This window comes from Dreissena polymorpha, chromosome 4, assembly GCF_020536995.1.
Source record: "Dreissena polymorpha isolate Duluth1 chromosome 4, UMN_Dpol_1.0, whole genome shotgun sequence".
NCBI lineage: Eukaryota > Metazoa > Mollusca > Bivalvia > Myida > Dreissenidae > Dreissena > Dreissena polymorpha.
The window spans coordinates 120085613-120105885 of record NC_068358.1 but is presented as its reverse complement, the minus strand read 5'-3'; the positions used below and the strand labels follow the sequence as shown (position 1 = coordinate 120105885).

Genomic DNA, 20273 nt, shown 5'->3' with positions numbered 1-20273 from the left:
TTAAAATAATTTACCACACATGACAACCAGAAGGAGTGTATATTTCCTGCCTCTATTTCATAAATGTAAAGGTCACACTTAGAAGTTAAATGTAAAATTGATGATGATGATGATGATGATGATGATGATGATGATGATGATGATGATGATGATGATGATGATGATGATGATGATGATGATGATGATAATGATGATGATGATACGGTTTGTGTATTGAGTGTGTTATAGAAGAAAATGCACATTTCTGACTTGAACCTCATGAATTCCTGTAGGTTTTTAAACTGGTACCCAGGTGAGCCAAACAATCAGGTTCTTGGTTCCCGTCCTGAGGATTGTGCAGAGATGGTACCCAGTTGGATCTACCAGTGGAATGACAAGAAATGTAACATCGAGCAACTCTACATTTGCAAAAAGCAAGGTAACAGTGTAAATAATGTTCTGAAACTTGGTAAATGTTCATATGATGCAAGGTCAAGAATAAATATGGATTAATTTGCGTTGCTTACATTATTTAAGATCTGCATGTGAAGACACAGGATGTCACTTTCAGCCTGGTAGTGGGAATAATGCAATTTTCTTTAGATTGCACAGGCTGACCTGGGATGACTCTTAGCAACGATACATTTTAAAGCCAATTTTTCCTCTTACTAGACATGCCTCATAACATGAGGAGAACCAGCCTTGACAATTTAGATACATGTATTAAATATCGGTTTTACAGGAGATTTAGAATGTATTCTACTTGTTCACATTTTATAATCAAGCAAACATAATATTTTATGAACAGGAATGGTGGTTCATATATAATAGCACTATTTTTTTACCGGGGGGGGGGGGGGGGGGGGGGGGGGGGGGTGCCGATTTTATGCGGTGTGTTTTTCGATTAAAATTATAGATATGGGTATGGTTTTGAGCATCTAAGTACATGTATAGATACGGGTATTGAAATCAGAAATTTGCTTGTATATAAATGCATAAAGATTTGAAAGTATCAGTATCAAAATGGGTATGATAAATGTCATTCTTGTATATAAATGGGTATCAAAAAGTAAATTTCAGTAGCGGGAAAGATATAATAGCAAATTCAATAAGTATACTGTATTGATATGAAATAGATTAAACTTCTAGTATTAAATGTGTCCACTTTATAAAATTCTAGTATTTAAATGGGTCCAGTTTATCAAACTTCTTGTATTGAAATGGGTCCACTTTCTCAATAGTATCGTATACAAATGGGTATGCTTTTTCAAAAATCTTGTATCAAAATGGGTTTACTTTATCAGAGTTCCGGTATAAAAATGGGTCACATTTCGGAAGTCTCAGCGGGACACCCCTACCCAAAAATTTGGGAAGTTACCCCCCCCCAGGATTTTTTATTACTTTTAAAAAATCAAACCTTTCTTTCAGTCATACGTTTTCACAAACAGGCTGAATGAAACCAAATGTGTGCGCTATTCCTGCTATTTATATTTCAGCCACTGCTGTTGCATCAACAACCATAAACCCACCTCAATCTGCTAATGGTATGTAAACAGTCATAATAAAAAATTGATCAAACTTAAACTTAAGAAAATGACAAGCAACAATTGGCAGTGGGTAGTTTATTTTTGCAGATGCTAATTTTTTTATAAATGACGCAATCATTTATTTAAGTTTTTTCAAGATTTCAATTTGATCTTTCCAAATCTGTTTTATTTTCTATCTTTTCTGAGCATGATTCAAATATTCATTGAACTAGGATTTTTCAACAGTTTAGGTCCATATTTTGATTTGGAATAAATAGGAGAGTCATATTCTCCAATTAATATTGTTCAAGAATTAATGTTACAACTTGAAAAAAATTCAAACATATACTTCACTTTACACTAAGTTTCTATAAAAAATTAGATACAACATATATTCCTTCATTCATGAATATTATTTTGAACTACAAATAAATAATAAAAAGCCACACAAATTTTGCCATTCAATTTTGGAAGCCCACTGTGTGTGTTGCAGGTCCATGTGTGGGTGAGGCGATGATCTCGGGAAACTACAGTGTGTTGGACACGACCATATTCCACGCCTCCAGCAGCCGTGACCCCCAGCACCTGCCTGTATTCTCTCGTCTGCTGGCCAATAGTGCATGTAAGTGAGCCTCATTGTCGGAAAACTGGGCTTAATGAGTGTGCGTAAAGTGTCTTCCCAGATTAGCCTGTGCAATCCACAGAGACAACACTGCACTTAAACAGAATATTTCGTTTAAAGAAAGTCTCCTATTAAAATACTTGACTCCTGGAAGGCAGAAAGTCTCTTCCCTCAGTACACAGGCTAATCTAGGATGACACTTAATGCACATTCATTCATCCCTGTTTTTCACAGAGCGAGGCTCAATAATATGTGGTTATTTATGCCCTCAATAATTCAATATTCCTTAAAAAGATATTTGCTGTAGTATGTTGTTGTTTTTTTTAAACATGACACTAATGTTCTAGTATATATTCATTTTTAAGATGTGACATTTGTTGAACTCCTTTATTGTTAGAACAAAATTACTGTTGAAAAAACACTCACAAACAAAACAACACAGTAAGTCGTTAACCATAGCACACTATAGTAAAATGTAGTTTTCATTTAGTGGTAAATAGCCAAAATATTTTGTAAGTCATGATAGAAGGGAATTTTTGTTAGCATTTACTGGTCAACAAACAACTTTGAATTCTGATGCTTGGCATTTTAACCATCATGTGCTTCATTTTGGATATATTCTGTTTATCAGAACTTCAAACTTTGTTTGATCGATAACAAATGCTAATTTATTTTTTTTTAAATTACATTACTACAGCGGGCGCCTGGTCAAGCAAGGTTGCAGATGAGAACCAGTTTATAGAGATTCATTTCTACAGTACAGTGGTTGTGAAGGGCATAGTGACAGCAGGGAGAACAGACAGTGATGAGTGGATCACCAAGTACAGCCTACTGTACCAAGAAAGCTATTACGCCAAATTTTTCACCTATCAGGATATACCTGGGATTGATACGGTATGTACTTTTTTATCTTAGGGCAGTATTAATTGCAATATGGTACCCGCATCAAAGGTAACTATACATTTGCATGTATATGCATGGAGCAAAAATCACAAAATTGTGTAAATAAAATATCAGGTCTCAAAAGAAAAAAAGTAATAATTGTTATTTTATTGCTTGTTATGAATTGTTGAAGCACCCATTAAGGCCAAACAGCCAACATGAGAGATTGCACTCGGATGTCATGAAAAAAACTTGGAAAAACATATTGTGTGAAAAAGTGCTTTGATTCCAATTGAAATAAAAGCATGATTAAATATGATATAAACATAGAGACCTCAAATGTCTCTCAATATCATGATATAAACACAATGAATTACAATTATTATACAAGATAAGTATTGATGCAAAGCATCAAAGGGCGTCGGAAATTTCAGTGTAAAAGGCACTCAATGAAGTTACATGGAACGATTTTTTTCTACTGTAAATATTAATATATTGGCCGATTATTTAAAAAAAAATAGAAAAAGATACTGGTATAACCATTATCTATAATTTTGTGTTATAACCCCCAAATAACCATTATTATGATGTTGTGTTATAACCCCCAAATAACCATTATCTATGATTTTGTGTTGTAACCCCAAAATATTTCAATTAGTTCATTTTATTTACATTGGTTTCCTTTTTTTACTGGCATCCGTGTGCAGTTTTCATTAATGGAACAGAACTGTGTAGGTTTTAAAAAATCTGCTTCATCTTGTAAGCGTATTATCATATTTTTCTCAACTTCAAGGGGAGATGATTCTGAACTTATTCTTACGTTGCTCATTTACGATAGGGGTTGAGTACTCATTGATATGAAAACACTGCAAAAGTTTGAAAAAAAAATGAATAAACACTGTAAATTGCATAAAGAAGCTGCATTTCACAATACTTTGAAATTCAGTAAAAGATCATAATAGATTTATTGCTCCCCTATTCATCATTTTCAATAGGGTTCAAGTAATACTGATATAAAAACACTTAACAAGTTTGGAAAGATTCAGACGAAAGTTGTGAAATCTTTTAAACAAGTGGAAATAGTTTATTTTGTCAAATTTAATAGAAACAAATTCTGGACTTATTGTCCAAATGTTTCTCATTTTAAATGAGGTAAAAATGCTCATTGATATGAAGACACTGTAAGTTTGGAAAGAATCTGATGAAAAATGTTGACATAATCACCTAATCAAGCAGTTTTTTACTTTTATTTTTAAATTCAAAGAGTCATAATTCTGTACTTGTGGTCCGATATTGCTCTTATAGAGTTTGGGTTGGGTCCTCATTGATAAAAAAAACCTGTGCAAGTTTGGGAACAATCGGATGGAAATTTTGGACTTCAAACAACGATTTCAAAATTTCTCAAATTCTAAGGAAGATAACTATGGACGTAATGGTCGGATAATGCTAAAGGGCCCATACCACCTGGATAGTAATACGTGTCGCGCTTCGCGCTTTATATGTGGTTCTTAAAAAAACCCCTCCGAGGAGTGCTTGACTCTAGGGAAACTGGTTGCTGGGACACAGCTCCTCCTTGATAAGCGGCTGCTTTCTTTATCACAACTCATTGTTACAATCAATAATACGTGTCGCGCTTCGCGCTCTATATGTGATAGGGATAGTACTATGATAGACAACCATAAAAATACATGGATAATAGAGGTGTTGTTTGCATTTATTTGTTAATATAAAAACACGTGTATTTTTTATAAGATATTTAAGTAATGTAAAAAAAATTAATTAACGTTGTCACCACGCGGCATCCATTCATTTTAATAAAAATGTCCAATTGTAGTAAAATAGATTTTAAAATATCTACATAAAATAAAGCTTTATTATATTTATTAATCTGACTGAAAAAAAAATTGTCAGCCGCCGAACTCTTCCATTCGTGCCGGAACCCAGGATTGAACTGGGGCCTTTAGATGATTGTTGCGTAAACAACTTCAGTCTAACGCTCTCCCAACTGAGCTATTCCGGCTGACATCATTTATGTACTGCTATTTGGTGAAGTTGTGTATAACGATCGTTATTTTATGTCTATTATGTCTATTAATAAACTCATACATTGTACGTTTTCATTTTCGTACCACTACGCCTTCCAATAAACTTGCTTGCGCGATAGGTCGTCAAATATCGTACTACATTGATTGTCCACTAAATAAGCAAATTAGAAAAAACACAAAATAAATATATTTTGATTATGTTTTGTTTTTATACAAAACCAGAAAGTTTCGCGTATTTGCCCAGTTCCTGTGATCTTTCCCCTGTGATCAGTTGTGGATCAGTTATTAATTAAAACAATTAGCTTTGCATTATTGGCAATAAATGTTGTAATAAATGTAATAAGCACAAATGCAGTACTTATTTACACTAATTTACATAAAAAATCACCACTATGCAAGATATTCTTTAAACAAAAATATATACATTGATCCGTAAAATAACTTCTCCTCCCACAAGCGAAAAAAAAAATGCATTACATACTAGTCGCCGCTCTCCTGAGCGACGCCAACAAAACAATGACATGTCTGGGTGAACTGCCACCAAGGGAAAGACACAAAAAAAAAATGAGGGGAAATTGGTGCGTACGTGGAAAGTCACACAACAATTTATTTCAAAATGTTGAATTTATGGATTTTTCAGCAAGAATCTTTAAATGATGAAACTCTATTAGTTATTTTAGTTTTTGAAAACAAGTCATGCATAATGTGATAGAATCTTATTACTTCCAACACCCTGAACTTTTTAGTTGTCTATATCAGGTTATACACATTTTCTTAGAAATACAAGTTATGAATAATCTTAAATAACCAAATGGCTAGAAAAAATGAATAGACAATCAACAGTTTTATATGATTTTATGGCTATCATATATTGTTATGCTAATTTATGACCATATGTGATTATGATTAAATTGTATCTTATTACACAATTCATAAGTTCACTACAAATGTTTGATTAAAGCAGACTTACACTAAAAATAACGCAAATTGACTGTAAATTGAAGCATTAATGGTCAGTATTATAACAAAACGTAAACAAGCCTCTACAATTATACTGCTGTGAGTGAAATTTTGCCAGATTATATCTATGAAACTTTACATTAGTTAAGAAGATAATAAAAATACTGTCAAAGCCAAATTTTACATAAAAAAATAAATAAATAAAAATAACAAATGAGCTGTGCTCTGTGAAAAAGGGGTTTCATGCATGTGCGTAAAGTATTGTCCCAGATTAGCCTGTGCAGTCTGCACAGGCTTATCAGGGACCACACTTTCCGCATTAACTGGATTTTTGCTAAGAAGAGACTTTCTTTAAACAGAAAATTTGGACTGCAAAGGCTAATCTGGAACGACACTTAACGCACATGCATTAAACCCTCTTTTCACAGAGTACGGCTCAAATAATGGACGAAAATGAGTAACCACTACCAGCCTTGTTTCAGGTGTTCACAGGCAACAATGACTCAATGACTCCCGTTACAAACTCGCTGATGTTTCCATTCGAAGCCCAGGTAGTGAGACTGGTACCGATGCAATGGCACAACGGCATCTCCCTACGCTGGGAGATCATTGGGTGTAGATCAGGTATTCCACACAAAGAAGAGAAAGAGATCAACAGAAAATTTAGAAAATTCGAAAATGATACCATAAAAGCATTACATTTTAAAGCGTACGATGCAAATGAAATATTATCCTTTATCTACAATATGCACTTACATGATTTTTTCCAGATGAATGACCCGCTATTGTGTGTATCATAATATTCAACATGAATACACACCAAACCTTAATTATAAAAGCAATTTCAATGCGTTTTTTAAATATGTTGGTTTGTAATATGTTCATCAGATATTTTTTTTCAATTCTTTGTGCACTGTGTCTGAAAGTATTGATACTTTAACCGGTAGTATTAATTCCTATAGCTTACTTTATTTAAATAAATGTTGCAAACGATATTTAAAAAAATATTACATACAGGTAATTCACTTGGTTTATCTTTTATCTATTTTATCAGTCTTTGTTAACATGCCTACTATTTTGAAAAAAAAACAACAAACAAATATCAAACATAATTATTAATGATTAATTTTGTTTATTTATCAGTTATTCAAATATTTAAATTAAGCCAGTAAACAAATTACAAAGCATCTATCATATTTCTAGAGAAATGTAAACAAGACTATGCCATCAGTGGCCCACTGGTCGTTGACGACAGCAAGCTGAAGGCCTCTAGTGTCCTGGACGTTGGCCATGATGCTGCCTCCTCCAGAATACGCCCCATCCTCCCATCTATCAACCCTTCCTGCTGGAAACCACAGTCTGATTCCACCAGTGAATACTTAAATGTAATGTGATGTTAGGCATGAACTGGCTGCTCCTTTCTAGAACATATAATCTAACTTGTTTCTGTTTGTTTAGTACTTTTTTTCTTGAATGAAATTGTGCCTCCAGATTTATTTTAATGACTCATGCCCCAATATTTTGTGAGTTCTTGTCCTTTTTTTCTAAACTCAAATTTTGGTAAGAGCTTATTTTGAAAACTAAAATAAGTGTCAACTTACTTGGCAGGTAGATGTCTTTAAGAGGGGTGTGTAGTACACACAAACCATACCACTTGCTACCATATTTTAGAGTTCTTGTTTTTATCTTTTTTCTGTATTTAACATTCAGAAGCATATTTTTATAACTTAGAGTTTTCAAATTGCAACTAAATGTAAGTAAATTTAATTGAGAGCCTTAACTATTGCTTCCATATTTTAAATGATAGTGTGCACTGTATGTACTTGTGTATTTTATTTGGGTCTTAACTCACAACATATAAAAAGCTACAGCTTGAAATTGTATTGGCAGATAGATCATAATTCTTGCTTATATATTTTTTGGAATGAATCTCTTTGTTAGTTTTTATATTTTAATTGTGTGCAGGGTGTAACTTGAAAACTATAAAATATATCGATGTGAACATCAATACATTTATGTAGGTAGGCATCATGACAAATGCAATAAACAAGAACCATACACTTTGTTTCCATATTGTTACGAGAGTTATTGCATTTTGATAATTAGTATCATTCAAAATTTGTTCCAATGCTTTTCTTAATATACGAGTATACAGGGCATAATTTTTTAATGTATCATAAATGATCTTAAAGGTGGGACGTGAAGTGTAGTGTTTATTTTCAGGCACAACATTGACAGTTCTATTTAGGTTTTGACTTAGTTGAGCCCCACTCTGTGAAAAGGGGTTAACCCTTTGCATGCTGGGAAATTTGTCGTCTGCTAAAATGTTGTCTGCTAAATTTCTAAAATTAGCATTTTCTTAGATTTTTTTCAAAGAATACTATCAGAATAGCAAACAGTTTGAATCCTGATGAGACGCCACGTTCTGTGGCATCTCATCTGGATCCAAACTGTTTGCACAGGCCTTCAAAATTCGGTTCTCGCACTGAAAGAGTTATATGCATGTGCGTAAAGTTTTGTTCCAGATTAGCCTGTGCGGGGGACGCCACTTTTCACCTAAACTGTGCTAAGAAGAGACTTTCTTTTTAAACAAAAAATACCATAAAAGCAGAAAGTGTCGTCTCTGATGAGCACGTGTGGACTGCACAAGCTAATCTGGGACGACACTTTACGCACATGCATTAAACCCCCTTTTCTCAGAGCAGGACTCATATATGAAAGTTGCTACAAGTGATCAAATATGACAACGTCTTTGTTTTCTCAGGCTGACCTTGGAAACATTATGTTGATAATTGGCATTACAATACGAGGCAACCCAATTGCACAAGAATGGGTCTCCAGCTTTAAATTCCGCTTTGGCTTGGCGGCAGACAGTTTACAGTATTACAACGAGCCTTACGGACTTGTGAAAGTAAGAACTAGAACATGTAGAGTTGTATTATGAACCTATTTATGATAATTGTCTTCGTTCTTGTGAAAAACTAAGAAAAGTCGTTTTCATTTCATGCAGGGAAGCGTTGGTAAGCAACTTGTTTTATATGCCAGGTTTGGATTTCAGGTGATACCGGGTAATGTGGACAATGTTTCACCATTCACGTACTACTTCAAGTCTCATTTCAAGGCCCAGTTCATCCAGATAGAGCCAATCTCTTGGAATATTCATATTGCCATTGCCTTTGATATCATGGTTTGTCAGACAGGTAGGATCAAGACATGTGTCTCGTTCTGGGAAAACTTGGTTTAATGCATGTGCGTAAAGTGACACTTAATTTCCTGTAAACGAAAGATTCCATCAAAGTGGTAAGAGACGTCCCTGATTAGCCCGTGTTCACAGCCTAATCTGCAATGACATTTTGGGCTCATGCCTTAACCCTTAAAAAATGTGCAAACAGCATAAAACCAGAACAGCCTGCAAGTAACTCGCAGTCTGTTCAGGTTTGATGCTGTTTAATGCTCATCAGTATCTAAGGTTTGGATATGAAGCCTTGCAAACTTGAATCTAGTAAGAAAGAACTTTAATTAAATTTAATTTTGTAAGGGACTACAATTGCGTGAGAATACGTATGTAAGTGGTAGAGGGTTAAGCCCAGTTTTTCCAGAACCAGGCTCACATAATTAAAAAATAAAATACCCAGTTTACAGAATGATTATTATATAACAGCTATATCTGTTTTTACCAGATTATACTAACAATGTGGACTAGGTGAATAGAAATATACTGGCATGCCTAAATGAAGTTTCTATTTTGGAATATAATTTATACTGTCAGTATATCCATTTATTGAAAGTTCATATTCCTTTTCTGTTTGCTATATTGTTCTATAATTAAACTGTATTGAAAAAAAATCTATTTGAGCATTACATGTGCAATTCCCATGCTAAATATAAATGTGAAACTTACAACAACTTAAAAATATGTTTGCATCAATATTGTCATGTCTATCAACATTTGTTCATCAAGTACAACACACACACAAACTCTTCGGTCTCACATGTTTCCCCTGTTCAAGGTTGCACCAGCCAACCACTGATCAGTGGCTCAATCCACATACCTGATGACCAGCTGAACGCATCATCTGTGTTGGACCCTCAGCATTCAGTGTTCCGGGCCCGGCTCAACCTGCCTGCAAACGGGGCGTACGCGGGGGCTTGGATTCCCCTGTTTAGCGACACGCATCAATACATGCAGGCATACGATAGTTATAACATTATTGGTTATTAGCTTTTTTATTGGGAATCACTTGCTCAGTTGCTTAATTGCTGTAGTACATAACTTGTATGGGTAATTGGTCATGAAATACTTTTTTTATTCTATATGTTAATTTTGTACAGCCGGTTTCAGTTACTGGCTTAAGTATATGCATGGAGTTCTGGTAAACCAACTAACCCTATGAATGAAATACTATTGAAAACAACAAATCTTCCAAATAAACAAAGAAAATATTAAATTGTCATTAAAATATTTATTGATCAGTATCTGTTTGCATCTGAGTAGGTTCATATGGCACCATATTTCTGTATTTAAAACACAATATTGAAAGATATTTAATGATCATAATGACAGTTGTTATAATTTAACTCATATATGATTTCTTTTTCTTTAATCTTGCAAGTTATTAACAAACAAAACAATAAAATATGTGAAATGTTGTGTTTGTATTGAAAACAATCTTTGAATGTTATACATTTCAATGCTAAAGGGGCCTTTTCACTGATTTTTGCATGTATTGAAGTTTGTTATTAAATGCTTTATATTGATAAATGCAAACGTTGGATCTGAAAAGCTGCAGTAAAAACAAAAATAAAATTAAAGAAAGACAAAAGTAACCCACAACCATACTCGAACCACTGACCCCTGGAGCAAAAGTCTATCTCTTAGACCACTGGGCAATCCGTGCTCATACAATTAGTGATGTATTTTATAGTTTATATAAGCAATCCTTGTAGTATCACAAAATATAACGACAACAACAGAACAATCCAAATTATTTAATCATTTTGGGTTGCAACCCTTTATAATTTTCAGGTTTTGAAATCGTCAAAAGATGCATATAATAGATATTTCAGAGCATAGTAAATGTTCAATATTACTGTTACCTCATAAATATCATAACAACAACGAAAATTTGAGGATCTAAAACATTTTTTTTTTAAATTTTGTCAATTTACCAAAAAATGAAAAGGCCCCTTTAACTTTTAATACCTTTCTTGATTGTACTATATCTTTGTATCTTTCACAATGATCATGCTTGCCTCCCCTGTCCCTGCTGCAGGCGGATCTCGGGTACCCGATCCAACTGACTGCTATATCCACCCAGGGGTCATTTGACACCCAGGACTGGGTTACCTCCTACCAGCTCAGCTACTCTGGGGACGGAAACACATGGAACTCATACTATGAACTTGGCAACACACCCAAGGCAACTTGCTATTTGATTTATTTTTGTCATTAATATAAAATTATATTCCTTAGAATACAATTTCAGTTGGTTTGTCCATTTCTAACTTACAAATATCCCACATTGAACACTTTTTCCTTAATGCCCCTGTTTCAATAAAGAAAGTTAACAAGTATAACTACTACAATCTGATACATGTTACAAAGTTGGTATTCATCACTACTGTGACAACCTTACTTCTGTTCTGTCAGATGTTTGAAGGAAACCTGGAAAACAGGATGGCAAGGAAGCACTACATGCTGATACCGTTTATTGCCCGCTTTGTACGTCTTTGGCCCCAGTCCTGGCATAACCGGATAGCCCTCAGATGGGAGCTCTATGGATGTCCAGGTAGGTTACATGTCCTCCCTTCGTGTGTATATGATAGCAAAGGAATAACTTTTGTCTGTGACCAATTTCGGAAGATTTACCCTTTTTTCACTGTAAAACTTTTAGTTCCTTGATAATGTGTACTCAAATCTTGTTTAATTTCTAGCAGATTTCACACGTACTTCACTCAAACTTTCACAGTTAATGAACAGTAATGTGATGTGATTATCAATGACACAATTTGATCTGCTATTTTTTTCTTCAGAATTATGGCATTAAATTTTGTTCTTTTCATATATAAAGATTTGGATTAAAGATTAAGATAAAAGATATTTTTAAATGTTATAGCAAGTTCTCTTTCAGCTGACTTGTTTATTTGTTTGTTTCCAAACATGCATCATTTAGGCATCAGTCATTGACATAATGTAGCTCTAGTCACTGTTTTTCTTTAAATTAAATTTTCAAAACAACACTTAGTATTATCAAAACCAGAGTCCATCCCTTTCAGATTGTTATTTGTTCTTATATAATGTCGTTTGACCTACACATTTTATTTTAAGTTGTTCATTTTACTTTGTAGGCTCAGATTCCGGGGTGCAGGTGGGTTGTTTTGCGGACGACTCTCGCAACCGTGACCTGCCCTTCGAGCCCTACACGGACCCCAATGTAGGCATGTGGCCCCCAATGTGTGTGGACCACTGCTTCCGCAATGGCTACTACTATGCTGGGCTCCAGGTAGGAACATGTGTTTATGCAAACTTAAATTCAATGTCCTTAAGAATAATGTTTTTTTGCACTCACAATCGTACCACATCCCTGAGCTCCTCTTGGCTAAAAAAAGTCTTTTACTGCAATATTTTGTTTAGAAATTTAGCTTTTGATGAAAAAAATGCAATAGTGTAAATCATTTTTTTTTTTAAGTTTTATATGTGTTCATCTTCATGAAATGTTAACATTTATACAGAGTATTTTCTATAATAGTGAAACATTAATTTGCCATATTATTAACATTATTATTTGGCAGATTTGCGGCTTTTTATTCTCATGGTGTGGTATTGTGGTAAGTTTATGTCTGGCCTCCATCATCACAGGTCGTTTGTCATATATTTTCTGTTGTCAAAGCTTTGCTGGTTACCACTTTAGAAGCCACCTTTTTCATCCAACCTTGAAGACACTTCATCAGAATGTTCATCTTTACAATGTCTGGCCTCCATCATCATGTGTCGTTTGTCATATATTGTCTGTTGTCAACGCTTAGCTTGTTACCACTTAAGAGGCCACTTTTTTTCATCCAACCTTGAAGACACTTCATCAGAATGTTCATCTTTACAATTACTAGCCCAAGCTTGAAACTGGGTGTTGTGCATCAAAGAACTAGACAACCAGATTAAATCCTAGAAAAACCTTGTAACCACTTCAATGGAAGCCAGATTTATGACCCAATCTTGATGAAAATGTATCAGAATGTTTATCTTGACAATATAAAGGTTGACTTTGAATTTCTTTAACAAGAATACAAAAATTTGGTCACTAGTTCAGGTCTGTGAAAATCTTTGTTAACACTCTAGATGACACAGTCATGTATGTCTTAATCTTGATAGAACATGGTCAGTAAGTTTAAAATGACAATGTGAAAGCCATGTTTAAATATTGCTCAAGTGTAGTGTAAGACGAGGTCACCAGGTCAAGTGTTTGACAAATTGATTTCTTGAACTCAGGTGAGCGCTTAAAGGCCACCATGGCCCTCTTGTTAAATTATGTCTTTATAAGATTAACCCATTTATGCCTAGCGGACTCTCCCATCTTTCTAAATTGGATCAATGTATTTCCAAAATTAGGGATGTCTAGTATATTTATTTCTATATTTAGAATATTTCTTACAGAAATTCCTTTAAGCAAACAGCGCAGACCCTGAAGAGACGACGCATCATGCGCTAGGCATAAATGGGTTGAAATGCCTGTTTTGTCTGTCCTTCAGTCTGATGTTCCTCAGATCTAGTACCATCTACCTTGTATGATGTATGAATCAGTAGCGAATCTATTCACCAATACTCTCAAACCTCAATTTGACCATGACTTTGACCTAGTTTGAACTTGAAATGGGTCATCTCTTTGTGAGCATACTGTGGGACATTGTGTTTATTAAACACAGAGTAAGGTTTTAAAAGGAAGTTAATAGTAAATACTTAAGGGTAAATTAAAGTTTAACAATATTATGGTTATATAAAATAAATATATATAATTAAATATATGTTGAATATTTAATTAAATAAAGAAATGACAGTCTTATATTACTATTTATGGTAAAATATATATTTTTGTAAGTAACAGTTCAGCAGGTATTAAGGCAATTATTAACATTTATAGTTAATGAAACTCATAGTACTATGAACATGTCTTTGTTTCACTAGGACCAGTACAACTGTTTCTGTGGCAACACATTTGGACGTTATGGGGCTGCCTCAAACTGTTCCCTGCCATGCTTTCCACTGAAAAACTTCCAATGTGGTGGACCTTCAAACAACATCATTTATACTACTGGCTTGTGTGAGTTGTTTGTAATGCTCCTTAAATTTGAGTATTCTTACATTTACATTTGTTGGAATTATCATTAATTAAAAGTTTTTTAATGAATCAAAGTCTTGTAATTGACCTTGAAATGCAAGTTGATCAATGACTGAGTTAACCAATTAAATGTTTAAATTCATAGTCATATGTTAACAAAAGTACATGGTTTCAAAATACTGTTGGTTCACAGCAAACCCTAGGAAAAAGAACCAAAAGACACGTCTATAGATTCCTTCCTACTAATTTATTATTTATCCATGGGATGGTATTACAAATGACATATTACCTGATATTCAGCCATATAAATACTTTTTTATAGGCACCATCTGGTAAAATCCAGCACTGTAAAGTGTGCTTTTCCTAATGATATCTACTGGTTGATTGCTACATACCACATCTACATGTTCCCCTCCTACTGGCTAACTTGTCTATTTCAGCACCCCTTAGCTAAATGTTCCCCTCCTATATGCTACTGGTCTATTTCAGCGCCCCTCAGTAAAGTGTGCCCATCCTACTGGAAGGGCTTCCAGGATCAGTGCTACATCCTGATGCTGGACAGGAAGGGGTGGTTGAACGCCAGGGCAGACTGCAAGATCGAGGGCGGGGACCTGGCTTCCCCTAACAACAAGGGCCAGCAGGCCTTCATTTACAGCTTGCTGCAGAACTCCAGTAAGTTCAACATTCAAAGGGAAATATGCAGAATATGTGAAGCTTTGTAACACTTATATCAAAGGCAGTAGACACTTGTTATTTTAAATCACTAGGACTTAGAAATATACTTCAAAGTAATGATTAATCTAATAAGTTTTTCTAAATTTGTAGGTCAGTTGAGGCAGTGACCAGCCGGCATTAAATATAATTATTGCAAGTTTGTGCCGTTAATTACTCACATGATTTTTGAAGTCATAAAATAGAAACTTGATAAATGTAATTTCATATGCAAGATACCTCTTTTATGCAAATGGATCCACTAATTTCTGAATTATTTGCCCTTGAATATAGCTGTCAAAGCAATTACAGGTTACGAGTGTCATCTGTGACATAACACTAGTTCACTCTAATCCACAGGAATTCATGCAGATAAATAGTGGGACTGTTTCAGATGGAGAGGACGCATGGATTGGTTTCAATGACATGCTGGATGAGAGCCTGTTCAACTGGGCAGACGGAAGCCAGGTGGAGTACACACAGTGGGCGGTTGGGCAGCCTAACCACATCCTCAATGACAACCAGGACTGTGTGCTCATGCAGGCTAATGTAAGCCATTTATTTGTTGATTGAATTGTGCTCTAATTTTTATGTGTACATTTTAACTTATAATATTTATTTTTGTGTAGCTGTATTTTATTATAATTATTGAAAACAATTGCAGTCAATTGAATGCCGTTTAAGTCCAGTTCTTATTGCCAAAATTTAAGCAAGTAACAAAATACATGCCCATTTTAGACCAAAACAAATGATTAAGCAAGTTATTAATGATATTATTGAATTCAGCAAATATAAACATACATGTACATACCCTATTACATATGTTTGTAGCTTTTAAATCATAGATTGTTGTGTACTCAATGGTTTCAATGCTGGCTTGTGTGTGTGCATGCCACTTTTGTTTCTCCTTGATGCCAAGTTCAAATAAAATCTTTTGTATACAACATGAAACTGTTTATGGACATCTGTTTTTCACCAGACTTGATGCATTAAAGATGACATATTACTATAACAAACTGCACTAATGTAAGAACTCATTTTCCATATTTACAATTGTCATAGAGTCTCAATTCAGATGTTCCTTACAGGGCAGTAGTTGGCTGACGGAGAGCTGTGACAACACACACATGTATGTCTGCCAGATGGACAAGCGGTCCTCCGACGTGGTGTCCCCGCCACGGCTAGACCCCGGTTGCCCACCGGGCTGGGTCGGATACCGCTGGGCGTGCTACATGGTTGCCGACGCCATCAGGACCTGGCAGCAGAGCAAGATCAACTGCTACACTCTGAGTGGGGTCCTGCTCAGGATTGACGACAGGTGGGCTTTCTTTCACGTACAATGTACTTTAAATATATATATATATGAAAAAAAAGAGAAAAAACAACAACAACACTGCTCTTCTAAATAAAGATATGGATTTCTGACGCCTTTGTACTTTTATTGAGAAAGTTTACCCACAATTAAAGACATTGGGGATTAAAGGAGACCTTAATACTGCAATTATGGAATGAAAGCAATTCATAAATGCCTGTCTCTTGAGGGAACATATTATGGATTATGGGAAGAAATTTGGTTGATAGGTGAAATTTGGTTGATAGGTGATTTGGTTGATAGGTGAAATTTGGTTGATAGGTGAATTGGTGTGTGTGTGTGGGGGGGGGGACTGGCTGCTGTCCAATCTATAGGTCGTACAGTTTTCATCAAATCTTCACAAAACTTTCTGGAAATGCAGCCAGCACATTTGAGTAATTGCCCTTTGTTGCCATTTTACCTTTTTTAGGGCATTCATTTTGTCAGTGAATATTTACCAAACTTTTTAATTATTGGGTTTGGTTCTTGCAACAGGTGTAAATTTCCCTTTATGACCTTGTCTTCATTGTTTTTGAGGTGACTTTATGTTTTGGGGTAGTTTATATATGATTTAATATTAGTTAACTTGGTTCTTTGTCTGTCTAAACTCTGCACATATAATACAAATCACAATTTAAAGCCATTATGTTACTGACTATTCAATTGATATCACAACATGGCCATTTGATTGTTATCTATTCCTTTCACATGCACTATAATGATATTGATTGCTAGGCATAAAAATCTATGCCACATATCTAGTATACCTTATATAATTGGCTAAAAGTGGTCCCGCAATATGATGCTGGAATTTGGATCATGTGATACCTTGTTCAAATCCCACCAAGACAAATTCCTTTTGCTTAAGTCCCTCCAGACTCATAATCAATGCGTACCTTTATGCACAGTTACTTCTGCAAGAAGCCGCATGGAGTACAAATGGGTCTAAAGCCATATCCAGTCAGTGTAGCCTCAGATCAGCCTGCGCATTTGTGCATTCTTGTCAGGAGATAGCCAGTCCACTAATAAGATCACAAAAGGTTGCATGACTTAATGGTAAACAGGGTGGTCTGACGCTACATTGGCCTCACATGGCATAAGACCCATTTATTCATGAGGCGGTTGCAATATAACCTCCATTTCATGCCATTTGCAGCTACGAGCAGGCGTTTATCTCCAGTCTTCTCAGCAACCGGGAGCGTAGCTACTGGATGGACGTCTCTGATGTCAACCAGCCCGGCACCTATCAGCACACAGTGGGCCAGCCATATGTCACCTTCACTAACTGGGCACCAAACTTACCTGGTATGCTAACCCCTTCCTATTTTGATGCATTTGTAGTCCCTAAGAAAATCTTTTTATACCCCCACAAACGAAGTTTAGGGGGTATACAGGAGTGAGCTTGTCTGTCGGTTGATCGGTCGGTCTGCCAGTCGGTCGGTCTGTCAGTCTGTCGGTCCGTATTAAGTGTACGCTCTCTAATTCAAGTTGCTTTCATCCGATCATCACCAAACTTGATCAGATGTTGTATCTAGACGATGTCTAGGTCAAGTTCGAATATGGGTCATGCCGGGTCAAAAAATAGGTCACGGGGTCACTTGGTACATTTTAAACATTCAGCATGGTGTCCGCTCTCTAATTCAAGTAGTTTTTATCAGTGCTTTCACTTTTGGTCAGAAGTTGTATCGAGATGATGTGTAGGTAAAGTTCAAACATGAGCCATGCCGGATTAAAAACTAGGTCACAGGGTCACTTAGTGCGTTTTAAACATTTAGCATGGTGTCCGCTGTTTTATGTGAAGACAACATGCAAAATATTCTGTGTCAATGCGGCATGTGGGGGTATTCATCCCGTCTGTGACAAAGCTCTAGTTTTTTTTAAGACCTTTCTTACTAGATTAAAGTTCTCATGGCTTCATATCTAACCCTAAGATACAGCAAACAGAATACAATCTGAACAGCCTGCAAGTGACTGCGTACAGCCATTTTCACTTTCCATCTAAATGGAAAAGTGCTTACTGATTCTGTTTTCAAGTTGTGTTTAAAGCTGTGCTATGCTATTTTTTACAGATATAGTTTGGTAAATAACCAATGAAATCCAACATTTTATTATTTTATTTTTAAAGTATTATGTCTGATTATGTAATATGTCATCTTGACTACATTTGAAGCAGTTTCATCAAGGTTGTCCTCTCATACGAAACTGCATTAATAGTACAAACCTACATTTGGAATGAAATGCAATCACTTGACATAGAAGAAAACTGATTTCTTTAGTAGTTTCTAGTAGTTTCACAAATCAAGAGGGCCTGAAAGGCCTACAGTCGCCCACCTAAGATACAAAGAAACTGACCTGTTCTGTGCTGAACCAAGATATCATTAGAACAAATGCTCTGACCAAAGCTCATGAAGAGGGAACTATAAATGTAACTTGCAGAGTTCTAACAAGGTTTTACTTTAAACATATAAGGATAAGGATATAAGGATAAATTCCCCATCCCCTGGTGGCCATGTTTTTCAATAGACAGAAACTATTTTCAAACTGATCCAAGATATCATTAGAACAAATGTTCTGACCATGTATTATTAAGATTGGACAATACATGTGACTTTTAGAGTGTTGACAAGTTTTCTTCTATAGCCATATATATAGCCAAAAAAAGAAAAATGCCCCACCATGTTTTACAACCAACCAAAACCATTTTCAAACTTATCTCAGAGATCATTTGGGACAAATCTTCTGACCAAGTTTCATGAAGATGGGACAATAATTGTGGCCTCTAGAGTGTTAACAAGGTTTTACAATATTCATATATTGCCATCTAAGGAAAAAAGCCCCTCCCCCTGGTTGCCATGTTTTTCAAGCAACCAGAACCATTTTTTAATTGTCCAAGATATCATTAGGACAAATCTTCTGACCAAGTTGCATGATGATCAGGCAATAAATGTGGCTTCTAGAGTGTTATCAAGGTTTAACTATAGACATTTAAGGAAAAATGCCCCACCCCCTTGTGGCCATGTTTTTCAACCAACCGGAATCATTTTTAAACTCGTCTAAGATAGCATTGGTACAAATCTTCTGACCAAATTTAATGAAAATCAAACAATAAATGTGGCCTATAGAGTATTAACAATGCAAATTTTGACGCCACATAGCCACCGATGGACAAAAGGCGATTACAAAAGCTCACCATTAGCACATTGTGCTCAGATCAGCTAAAAATATTTTCATCCACCATAATTATTTAGTAAAAATTTGTCTGACACCCAATGAAACTGCCTGACGTTCTGAATCCTGTTAAAGAATGATGCAACTTCCTTGGTTACAAAGCAGTAAATAAATCAAGTTTGCACTACAGCCACAGTGTTGACAGCTATTGAGCAGGCTTAAAATATAAATCATATACCCCTGATTCTAATAAATTATAATTTGTCTTAAATCCAATGTTTATCTATGCCATGGATGTAATGGGAGATGAGGGTGGTCCAAGCTTGGGGTTTACATAAGAGTTAAATTAAGTAAGTACCTTTACTTGTCAATATCATTGCATATATATCTTTTAAGTAAAGAATATCTGCTCCCACTTATAGATTTTCAATGTATTTAATGTCAGGTTTATATACAATAGTTAAACATAAAATTGTATCACTTCGCTTATAATAGAGGCATTTTGGTAATTATCATCAACTTTAAACATTTGATTTACATGATCAAAACAAAATGAGCATCAAATCACAATAGTTTCTAAACTGTTGTCCTTTTTATGCCCCCTTCTTCGAAGAAGAGGGGGTATATTGTTTTTGGCCTGTCTGTCTGTCATTCTGTGTGTCTGTCACTAAACTTTAACCTTGGTCATAACTTTTG

The 20273-nt window shown here is 35.2% G+C and overlaps 1 protein-coding gene across 1 annotated transcript in view; it reads left to right on the top strand.

Moving 5' to 3' along the window:
- LOC127878740 (uncharacterized) overlaps positions 1-20273 on the top strand; it is a 158854-nt gene that overhangs the window by 113562 nt on the left and 25019 nt on the right. The window contains exons 41-57 of the mRNA XM_052425270.1: positions 273-418; positions 1476-1523; positions 1999-2127; positions 2825-3021; positions 6497-6638; positions 7218-7399; positions 8779-8925; positions 9073-9214; positions 10025-10203; positions 11288-11434; positions 11665-11803; positions 12363-12517; positions 14194-14329; positions 14837-15019; positions 15453-15607; positions 16147-16376; positions 17566-17714. Of these exons, the coding sequence (XP_052281230.1) occupies positions 273-418; positions 1476-1523; positions 1999-2127; positions 2825-3021; positions 6497-6638; positions 7218-7399; positions 8779-8925; positions 9073-9214; positions 10025-10203; positions 11288-11434; positions 11665-11803; positions 12363-12517; positions 14194-14329; positions 14837-15019; positions 15453-15607; positions 16147-16376; positions 17566-17714 (2606 nt within the window). The remainder of the gene's footprint in view (positions 1-272; positions 419-1475; positions 1524-1998; positions 2128-2824; positions 3022-6496; positions 6639-7217; positions 7400-8778; positions 8926-9072; positions 9215-10024; positions 10204-11287; positions 11435-11664; positions 11804-12362; positions 12518-14193; positions 14330-14836; positions 15020-15452; positions 15608-16146; positions 16377-17565; positions 17715-20273) is intronic.